Source organism: Lathyrus oleraceus, chromosome 3 (genome assembly GCF_024323335.1).
Source record: "Lathyrus oleraceus cultivar Zhongwan6 chromosome 3, CAAS_Psat_ZW6_1.0, whole genome shotgun sequence".
Lineage (NCBI taxonomy): Eukaryota > Viridiplantae > Streptophyta > Magnoliopsida > Fabales > Fabaceae > Lathyrus > Lathyrus oleraceus.
This window is the reverse complement of record NC_066581.1, coordinates 254,355,402-254,367,403: the sequence shown is the minus strand read 5'-3', so window position 1 is coordinate 254,367,403 and position 12,002 is coordinate 254,355,402. Positions and strand designations below refer to the sequence as shown.

General features: G+C 38.1%; 1 protein-coding gene across 1 annotated transcript; it reads left to right on the top strand.

Moving 5' to 3' along the window:
• Positions 1-1,642: 1,642 nt before the first annotated feature.
• LOC127130705 (protein SRC2 homolog) lies at positions 1,643-2,452 on the top strand. The gene has a single exon (XM_051059673.1). It carries the CDS (start codon positions 1,643-1,645, stop codon positions 2,450-2,452), a length of 810 nt encoding a protein of 269 aa, XP_050915630.1.
• Positions 2,453-12,002: the final 9,550 nt, after the last annotated feature.

The following is a 12,002-nucleotide window of genomic DNA, read 5'->3' as shown; positions in this document are numbered from 1 at the left end:
GAATGTTTGTATATATTTGTTTCGATCCTTGTGGCGTTTGATTACGCCTTGTGCTTAAGTTCGCGTCACTACGTTTGAACTTGCACCCCTTGCGATCCAATTCAAACTATTTAGGTTACTATTCATATCCACCAGTTCAAATCGCTTTCCAAACCATTTTTGTAACGCAAGTCAAATGTTTGATCCAACGTCAAGCTATTTTCCATCATTTTTAAACCTTAAAACCAATTTTGTCGAACCATTTCGCAAATAATTGTCAAACACTTGATCTAACGTCAAACTCTTTTTCCAAACAAAATAAAAAACACTTAATCATTATTAACACCTTTTCGCATATCACGAACTCCAGAGGCTGGGATACGAGATGGATATCTCACCCATCCGAGCTCTCGTCATCCCATAAAAACCTTCTAACGCAATTGATGCAAATCTTTTTCGAATGAAAAACCTCAAAATACCTAAGAATATCAAACCCTTTTGTAAACAAGATGAAAAAGAAATGTGGTGGATACCACGAGCTCCAAAGGCTAGGATTCAAGACAACTCTCGAGACGATGCAAGACAACTCTTCGTCCACTTATATGTGTGAGTAAGCTAGCGACGTTTTCCCGCGAATGTTGATATGTTTATTCATTCTCCCGTGATACAAAGATTCTCTTCTCCACTGTTTTGGGTAGCAAGCAATATCTTTTCGTCGATTGTGACAAGGGGATGAAAATATCGAAGTTTGCCGACGTTCGCAAGAGAAACGAGGTTACAAGATAGCAACAAGTTCCAAAGGATAATTAGAACAAAAAGTTCTTTTGAAAACAAAATCGCCCTAATATAGGAGAGCGAACCAAACTAATCAACAACCCAAGTTGTAGGACGATTGGTAGTTGGAAAACAACAATCAAATATGTGCATTGAAAATACAACGACACATGAATGCACTTGAATACCCAAACCTATGAGATAAAATATCACATGTACTGAATCATAGGAAGCAACATGAGAACAAGACCAACATTTAATGCACCTATCTCCTATGCTCTTTGCGATCGGATTCAAAGCTCTTCAAAATTATAGGTGGTCGACACAAATTCAAAAGACTCTTCGCTCGATACTTGACAACTCTTTTGAGTCAGGCGGATTTTTTTTTTATAAAATTTAAAAAACGAACTCAAACAAATAAATTAATAAAATATTTTTTAGATAAAAAAATACATGTATTACTACGTGTGGCATGAGTTTTAGAAAAAACAGTACATGCATTAATACGCGTGGCAAAGAGGGATAAAGAAATAGATTGAAAAACGAAGTGAGTGTTAATCTGCACACTGGTGATAATAATATGAGCCACATGCCTGTCCTGATACAACCTTCACCATAAATTTCTCTCGCGCCTAAAACGACCGTGCATACGACGCCAATATACAGTAAACCAACCTTCGCATTTAAATTCCTTAACGCTGAAGTATAGGCAGAAGCAACAAAGAAGAACTCATTAATTCATTCATCTACTTTCTTCTTTGTTTGCTTTTTCATAACCACATAAATATAAAACCTACCAATCAAACTACTATAAAACCTACCAATCAAACAAACAAACACAAAACACAAAAATAAATAACACCAATCAACTCAGGTTTCCAACTTCAAAATGGATTCCAGTTTCATAAACCTGAAACTCATTTCATGCAAAGACATTCACGCCTTCAACTTCTTCCAAAAACTAACCCTCTACGCACAAGTCTCGATCGCCTCCAACAACCCCAGAATTCAACTCAACGAGCGAAACACACAGCAACAGAGAACACCGACACACAGAGACGCCGACGAAGACGGAACCAATCCCGAATGGAACTATAATATGCTTTTCGATTTGGCTTTTCTCTCTCAACATTCAGATCCCGCCGATTTTTTCTTATGTTTCGAGTTTCGGCACGACGGCGTCATCCTTGGGGATAAATTCATCGGAGAGAGCCGCGTCCCGATTACAGATCTGATCAGTGACGTCGACGGTATCACGCGGTTTGTTAGCTACGAGATTCGTTCTGCTGATGGGAAGCCGAATGGGATCTTTGATTTTTCGTATAAGCTGGAAGGGGTTGGGAAACAATCGACGCAGATTCTCGATGGGAGAATATCGGGATATCCTGTTCTGACTCCGGAGGATTGTGCTCCGGTAAAATATCCCATATCAGAAATCGAGAGACCGTGTTGTTATCCTACAGGTTGTTCTGTTCAGGAGGGACCGTTTTATGCACCTGTTGCGGCGACGGTAACGGCGATGGCGCCGCCTCCTGTTTCATATCCGTTTGCCGGAGAATGTAATTCTTATTATCCACCGCCGCAGCCGTCGATGTATCCGTACCCTCCTCCGCCTCCGCCGAGGGAGCGGCTTTACCCACCTATTGGGCCTGAGGCTAGTCATTGGCAATCAGGCCCGTATTTTGAAAACAGGTGGTGATGGGCCTGTGAATAGTTTAGTGGGCTGGACATAAAGAGTTTGGCCCAAAGTGTAAAATAGCATAGTTTTGGATAATCGAGAAAATTTCTTGTTGTTTGTGTTTTCACCATGGGGAATGAGATTTTGCAGGTTTTTTCCCTACATTTTTGTTTGTTTTATTAAATATTTTTACTTATTAATTAATTTATTACAAAATAAAATAAAAAATTAAAAAGAAATGTAAATTAGGGTCGGTGCGTCATAATTATTTTATAGATGTATAAAATGAAAGTTTAATATTATTAAAAATTTAATGACTACTGTAAAATCACTTTAATTAAAAAAATTTAAAATATATTTAATATATATTTTTGCATTATTTAAATTTCTAAAAATTTAATAAATATATGTGATGAATTATGCATTTTATTTCAATTTAGAACCACATCAGTGTGTCTTGATGGCTCTTCAAACACAGAAGTCTATTTTTCTTTGGGTTACAAAACACAATAGTAAAAATATATAATTGATGAGGCGCATGTGCTTTCTGTAAATGAATGGATGTAGGTTCTCAACTTATCTCCTAAAATGAGATATGCATTAACTTATCTCCTAAAATGAGATATGCATTTGAGGTTAAAGGTAGTGCATTGTCCGTATAAATAAATATTATATTGACATCCAATCAAAATATTTTATATTGCCAAATCATAATAGTATTTTAAAAATAAAAATGTGATGTGGTGGGATACACGAGTCTCATTGGTTAACGGTGTAAAAATATTTTACATTGTAAATGCATATTCCTTTTTCTCTATGCATTTTAGAAAAATATGTTGTTACTAGTATATTTTAACATAAACTAACATTTTTTTTTCTTCTAACGGGAGGTGGACGCACATCCACCATATTCTTAAGTATTTTGATTATCGTTTGTCACATCAATCAATTATTTAAAATCAAAACAATTTAAAAGCAATTCAAACTCAACAATCTTTCTTTTTGTGCTCTTGTGCATTTTAGTTAAAAAAACTTTTCATAAAAAGATAGACTATGTCATTTCGATGCAAAACACAAACTAGCGCTTAAGTCTCCATCGTGCGAGCATATAAGCCAAATTTAAACATAAGATTTCGATCTAATCCTATTTTATAAAATCAACCAACACAACTATTTTTTTTACGAATTACGGATCTTTGATTTTCTCATTGCACCTGAGAATACATAGACACGAGGTTTTAAAATCTTGACGAACACATTAATTAAAAAAAAAACTTTTTTTATTTTTTCTTCTGTAAATAATTTTTTTGTAACTATTTTAATAAAATAAAGTAAAATAAACATACCCTTAACAAACAACCTTAGAACTGTAGGAGGTTGCCGTTGAGTACAATAGATGTGAGAGATATTAATATATTTTTCTCGCATAACCGACACCCGAACCCATATTTTATTGTATTTTTGCTAAACATTATTTGGAGAAACCTCCCTGAAGTTAGCCAGGTGAGATCACAATCGTCCAGTCTGGCAAAAAGAATGTTAGGAAGGATTCATGATCACCATTGTTGGTGGTCCAAGGTTTCTCGTATGATTTCTCCTTTTTGTGTTATTCATCCTTCAGCTTCCTCTTTTTCCTTGATCTCCATGACCTCTTTATAATGCCAATCCTTGTCAAATCTGAAATCACGATTAATAGACTTTATGGCCATAATAAACATAACCTTCCATTTAACCATTTCATGACTATTTGGTCGATCCTTTGTAATAGACACACCTTTATTTGGCTTTTCATAATCCGAGGAACAACCCAGAATATACACAGACTATGACCGTTTATAAATTGTCGATGCGCAATACCAGACTTATCCAGGTTTTAATAAAATCCGGGATGTGCATAAGTGTAAGGGCAAATTGTCATACAACATACAATCATAGGTTTCGATGATGACAAATGACCACCATGGATGAATCGGCAATGTCGATTCCACTTCTACAAAACAAATGCAACATATCACCTATCATATCCTTTTCTATGCTTATCTAAAACTGCTATATTTCATACAACATATGTGGATAAAATGTGATCATGACAAAATGCATGAAAACCACAAAAATATGAATTTTTTGCAGATTTGTAGGGTTTGAGTCGACCGCAGGGGTCAGCGCATGAACCACGGGTCAGCGCATAACATAGTGCAGTTGGTCACTGGTCAGCGCATGGAAGCTTGAGTCGACCACAGGTCGGCGCATAGCATAGTGCAGTTGGTCACGGGTCAGCGCATGGAGACTTGAGTCGACCACAGGGTCGGCGCATGAAGCCTTCATTTTCCCACGGGTCAGCGCACGCCGACCTATGGTCGACGCATACTGATATTGCAGGCCATGCATCGACGCATATACCTGCTATGGTCGACCGCTCGTGCGCAAACTCAGTTTTTTGTGTATTTCCCACTCTGTTTGAAAAGCTGTTAAGTTTGGTTGGTAAGTTGATTACTATATATAGAAGTTTAGTTACTTGTATCAACCAACATTTGTCAAATTGATTCAAGTGTTCAAAGAAACAAGAAAAAGTGAAATAAGTGTCCAAGATTCATCATCTTCATCTTCAACATCTCACAACACATAAACTACACACAACCATTTTTGAAGTGCTTTGTGATTGGTTAAAGGTGATAAGGTTCGAAGCCGAGATTGGGGAATCCGGTTCGGGTTGAAGCTTGTGACAGGTTTTTTCTTGAATAAAACCGTTAGGGTTTTGTCCTCCAAGATTGGTTTGTGTTTGGGGGTTTTTGGACGAATTTCTTCATCAAGTTTCAGCTGAGCGAAGGTGATTGAGAAGAGGAAGTCTTCATCAGTCTAGTAGCGGATTCAGTGATATTGAAGGGAAGAATTCGGGTTCGATTTGTTGTAGCTGAGATCAGCCGGGCCGAGGGTTTGAAGAACGGAGGGTTGTTCAACAAAGGGGCTGGAATCGGAGATCTATCAACAACAATCGAAGGACTTGATTCACCTTGAATCAAGGAACAAGGAGTGGAAGCAACATTCAACGTCTTGAGAGTTCGGTTGTATATTTGCTTTGCAATCCTTGTATAAACAGTTAAATTCAACAGGTGATATCTATTAAATCATCTCAATTCTAGTTTTAGAATTGAGGGCAGACGTACCCCGAAGCAAGGACGACGGGGGAACTGCCTCATCAAATCTTTGCCTTCTCTATTTTTCAGCATATTTGTTTTTAGCTTAAAAATTAAGTGATTTTAGTATAAGCACTTTTATCAAACCTTGATATTAATTGAGTAAGAAGTTAAAACTCTGTTTTTGAATTCAAAGTACAAGTAAATATTGTACTAGACTAATTGAAATCTCTTACTCAACATAAATATCACTTGGAGTGTTTTTGCACACCAAGTGTTTGATAATTTGCCTAAACCAAAATTATCTTAGTTGTTTATCTAGTTTGGTTTGCTCTTTGAATCATTGGAACTAGGAATCTTAGCTAGTGAAACAAATCCTTGATAGTGTGACTAGTGTAGTGATTCGTATTCTACATTATCACTAATCCATAGGCTTGACGCATATCCGGTTTTCCAATAACGGTTCGTTTTAGACTATATTTTCCTCGGCCGCTTCCGCACTTAAAACAAATTTTCAAAACCAATTTTTAATTGGTAGCGTCGACTCAAATTTTAATTGGGATCTATTCAACCCCCCCTTCTAGATCCGTGCCATAGTTTAACAAGTGGTATCAGGAGTTGCGGTTCACTCCGTGCTTCAAAATATAACTTTGATAGAAAATGGCTAACGAACCTAATGGGGCGTATAATAGAGCTCCCATTTTCAATGGTGAAAATTATAGTTATTAGAAAGGCTGTATGCGGGTGCACATAAATTATATAGATAGAAAAATATGGAACGTTATTCTCAATGGTCCAATTGAAATAACCATGACCAATGAGAATAATGAATTAGTGCCTAAGCCCGAAGCACAATGGACCGATGATGATGAAAAGAAATACAATTATGATTGGAAAGCCAAAAATATCCTAATCTCCTCATTAGGTGTAGATGAATACTATCGTGTATCCCATTGTCCTACTGCTAAGGCCATGTGGGATTCACTACAAATTACCCATGAGGGGACGAACGATGTTAAGTTGGCAAGAATCAACACACTAACACAAGAGTTTGATCTCTTTTTCATGGAGCAAGGGGAAACCATTGCTGACATGCAAAAGAGATTTACTCATCTTATCAATCGATTACATTCACTAGGTAGGCCGGTTTCCAATGATGTTGCTACTAATAAGATCTTGAGATGTCTTAACAGGGAATGGCAGCCGAAAGTGACTGCCATCAAAGAAGCAAATGATCTTACCATATTAGACTTGACAACATTATTTGGCAAACTACAAGAGCATGAACAAGTACTCTTGAGCCTGGAACAACACGAAAAGAAAGAAAAGAAGGACAAAGCAAAGGTGAGTGAAAAGAAATCCATAGCTCTTAAGAATTCCTCCTCGAAGTCTCAAGCAAAAGAGCAAAGTGATTATTCCTCGAGCGACGAAGAAGAAGAGGACAAGAGCGAATATATGGGGTTGTTCGTTAAACGTTACAATCGTTACGTGAGAAAGAACGACATCCAACATTCCGAGAAGAACTTGGTAAACTTCCGGAAACAATCAAGGTACTCTAAAAATGATGACTCAAAAGGTAGAATGACTAGAGGGTCATGCTACACTTGTGGGAAGCCCGGTCATTACAAACCGGACTGTCCGATGAACAAGAAGACAAAGGAAAAGGAATCATACAAATCACACAAGAAATCATCAAAGCCAAGGAGAGCATACATAGCTTGGGAAAGCGATAGCGACTCCTCCGATGATGAAAGTTCTAGTGATTAAGATGAAGTTGCAAACCTATGCCTATCTGCTCATCAAAAGAACAAAAAGAAACAGGTACGACATGCTAAATATGAAAAATCCTCTAGTATGTCTCATCATGAATTACAAACTGCTTTTGATACTTTACATTGTGAAGCGAAAGAGGCCTTTAAAAGGCTTGCCTCAAATAACCAAATTTTTACCCATTTGGAACAAAATATTCGAGAATCCGAAAGGAAACTTGAGGCACTCAAAGCTTCTATAGTAGAAAGCACAAAAACAAGTTGTGAGGACCTTAGAAGTAGGATGATTAACTTTGGGTGTGATACTTGTTATATTTGGCAAGGTGAAGTAAGAAACCTAAAGGCCAAACTTAACAAGGCTCTTGAGCCCAAGATTACCTTTGCAATCGATAAATCAAACTTTCGAAAAAGTATGGTTAACCCATATCAAAAATATAAATATATTATAAAGGATGAAGATAGCAAAGGTAATCAAAATGTTCATTTCTCTTGTCTTTATTGTTGCAAGAAAGGCCACTCCATTGCTAAATGCAGGTTTAGGAGATTCTTAGTTCCTAAAGGCATTTATCAATGGCTGCCTAAATGCAACCATTTCGTTACTCACCATTCAGGACCCAATAAGCCATTGGGTACCTTCTCGTGTTAATTGCATTTCCATAGGTACAATGCCTCGAGACCACCGAGCGAAGATGGGTTCTCGACAGTGGATGCTCAAGGCACATGTCAGGAGACATATCACTCTTCATTGACTTCGTGGCTAAGAAGAAAGGATATGTAACCTATGGTGACAACAACCGTGGAGCAATACTAGGTAAAGGTAGTGTAGATAACCCTTCTTCTACTACTATTTCTGATGTATTGCTTGTCGAAGGTCTTAAACACAATCTACTTAGCATCAGCTAATTATGTGACAAAGGATACAATGTATCGTTTTCAAAAGATTGTTGCAAAATTGTACATAATGATGATAAGAAGAGTATGTTTAATGGCCTGCGAGTGAATAATGTCTATATGTTAGACTTGAACGAAGTATCGTTAACAAGTGACAAATGCCTTGTAACAATGAGTGAAGATTCATGGTTATGGCATAGGCGTTTAGCACATGTTAACTTTGACTTACTAAACAAAATAGTCTCAAAAGATCTAGTCTTAGGTCTCCCCAAAATAAAGATCACCAAGGATCACCTTTGTGATGCTTGTCAAAAAGGGAAGCAAACGAGGATCTCATTTAAATCCAAAAATATCGTTTCAACAACGAGACCTCTCGAACTTCTTCATATGGACTTATTTGGCCCGTCTAGGATTAAAAGTCTAGGAGGAAATTATTACGGTTTCGTAATAGTTGACGACTTTTCTAGATTTTGTTGGACTATCTTTTTTGTAAGCAAGAGCGATACGTTCGCCGCCTTTGAAAGGTTTGCTAAGCTTTCCCAAAATAAATTAAATACAAACATTGTTTCAATTAGAAGCGACCATGGGGGTGAGTTCGAAAACCATTTATTTGAAGAATATTGCGGTAACCATGGTATCGATCATAACTTCTCCGCTCCACGTACTCCTCAACAAAATGGGGTTGTGGAGCGTAAAAATTGAAATTTGGAAGAATTGGGAAGAACAATGATTAACGAAAGTGGTTTACCGAAATATTTTTGGGCCGACGCCATTAGTACGGCGTGTTATGTTTTAAATAGGGTGCTCATTCGCCCCATTCTAAATAAAACACCGTATGAGCTTTTAAAAGGGCGAAAGCCAAATGTTTCTCACTTACATGTTTTCGGTTGCAAATGTTTTGTATTAAATAATGGAAAGGAAAACTTGGGCAAATTCGATTCCAAGGCCGACGAAGGTATCTTCCTCGGATACTCTCAATCGAGTAAAGCATATAGAATATATAACAAACGATTACTTGTTGTGGAAGAGTCTGTACATGTCACTTTTGATGAATCCTATCCGAGAAACGTCGGAAAGGGTAGTGTTGTTCATGGTGCAGGTACATCTACGGAAGACATACTCAAAGGTGGCGAGCCGGGGATTGATCAACCCGACCATGTCAAAGTTGAGGAGGATAAAGATGTACACCATGAGGAAACCGAGGTAGCTCATCCGCCTTCAAACGATGATCTCCCTCAAGCTTGGAAGTCTCCCAAAGACCATCCAATCGACAACATTCTCGGAGATATCTCAAAGGGTGTTACAACTCGATCGAAGCTAAGTAATTTCTGTTATCACTTCGCTTTCGTTTCACAAATGGAACCTAAAAACCCTAAAGAAGCCCTACTCGATGAACACTGGTTTTTGTCAATGCAGAAGGAACTGAATCAGTTCACTAGAAATAAGGTTTGGGACCTTGTCCCTCCTCCACGAGATCATCGAGTAATCGGCACCCGATGGGTGTTTAGGAACAAGTTGAACGAAAACGGGGTGATAACCCGTAACAAGGCGCGTTTAGTCGCGCAAGGGTATAACCAAGAGGAAGGCATCGACTATGAGGAAACTTATGCGTCGGTTGCCCGACTCGAGGCTATACGCCTTCTCCTTGCCTTCGCTTGTGCGAAAGACTTTAAACTATTCCAAATGGATGTTAAGAGTGCGTTCCTTAACGGTCACATAAATGAAAAGGTCTACGTTGCACAACCTCCGGGTTTTGAATCTCATGAGTATCCCGATCATGTTTACAAACTAAAAAGGGCTTTATATGGTCTCAAACAAGCTCCTAGAGCTTGGTATGAGCGACTGAGTAAATTTTTACTTGATCAAGGTTACTCAAGAGGAAAGGTTGACACAACTCTCTTCATTAAACGTCAAGGAAAGCACTTGATACTAGTACAAATTTATGTTGACGATATTATATTTGGATCTACTAACATGAATCTCGTGAAAGAGTTTTCGGACCTTATGCAGGGTGAATTCGAAATGAGTATGATGGGGGAGCTCACATACTTTCTCGGTTTGCAAATTAAACAACTCAAAGAAGGAACATTCGTGAGTCAAACAAAGTATTGTTTGGACCTTATCAAGATATTTGACATGGAAAAAGCCAAGGCCATTGACACCCCCATGCCAACATGTACAAACTTGAACAAAGATGAAAGCGGTAAGGATGTGGAGGTAAAAAGGTATAGAGGTATGATTGGATCACTTCTCTATCTTACTGCTTCTCGTACCGACATTATGTTTAGCGTGTGTATGTGCGCAAGATATCAATCATGTCCCAAGGAATCCCATCTAAAAGCTGTCAAACGAATACTTCGATACCTATCCGGTACTCCGAAGTATGGACTATGGTATTACAAAGGTAATGATTGCTCATTGATAGGTTTCTCCGATTCCGATTTTGCCGGTTGCAAATCGGATAGGAAAAGCACCAGTGGCAATTGTCACTTATTTTCAAATTCCTTGGTCAGTTGGCATAGCAAGAAACAAGTTTCAGTTGCTTTGTCAACCGCCGAAGCGGAATACGTTGCCGCCGGTAGTTGTTCTGCTCAAATCCTATGGATTAAGCAACAACTATTGGATTTTAACCTCAAACTCGAACGTATTCCCATTTTCTGTGACAATACAAGTGCCATTAACCTTACCAAAAATCCTGTGTTGCATTCTCGCACCAAACATATCGAAATTCGACACCACTTTCTTCGAGATCATGTAGAGAAAGGTGATGTTGTATTTGAACATGTTAATACTGAAAATCAACTAGGGACATTTTCACAAAGCCGCTAGCTACTGAGCCTTTCTTTCATATTCGCCGAGAACTTGGTATTCTCGACATTTCTGAACGGGCGTTATAAATTGCCTGTTTTACCTTATTTCATTTAATACCATAATCTTGTACTTCTAACAAGTTAATGTTGTTGCAAGCACAATCATATTGTTCATCAAGTCATTCTGGAATATAGGTGATATTGTTCCTTCTCTCTCTCCCAAACTTCATAGTTAATACTACATGATAATATTGTACATATATGTATCGTTTCTTATGCCTTAACTGTTTGGATGTTTAAATGTTGTGTGGCATTCTAATTATGTATCAAACATGTGAGCATATGAGCATAAAAGTGAAAATTGCAAAATTTGCCTGTATGAGTCGACCATAACAAGGCAATGGTCGACGCACATCTTACAAATTTTCCTGTTTTTCAAAAATCAAACAGTATGCGTCGACGCATGCAGAGGTATGGTCGACGCATCGCTTGAAAATTCAGTTTTTCTCTGCAGAAAACCTTCAAACTTCCCATGCATTTACATTCAAACTCTCATTAAGTGTGCATTTACATTTCAAACTTCCCACTAGATTGTGAGTTGCATCTAGCTAGTGTTTATTGTCTCTTGGCCTCTCCTCTTCCCAAAACCCTAAATCCTCATCTACAAAAAGGGAAACCTCCTTCTTGCAAAATCATTCTCAAAAACCTTCACCAAGCTTCACTCTCTACCCACACACAAAGCTTCAAAATCATTTCAAATGGCTTCCTCATCCCGCAGACCTACCGGTAAGAGATCACGGGAATCATCCTCTGCCTCTCTACCCATTACTGCTGTATCGCTAGTTCCACCGGCTATCATCGATTCCTTCAACAAAGATATCGATAAAAGAGGAGTTATGAGGCAGCATGCATTCTACAAACTCACCGCAGAATGCATGCATCTCGTCGAAATCATGTCTTTGCTACA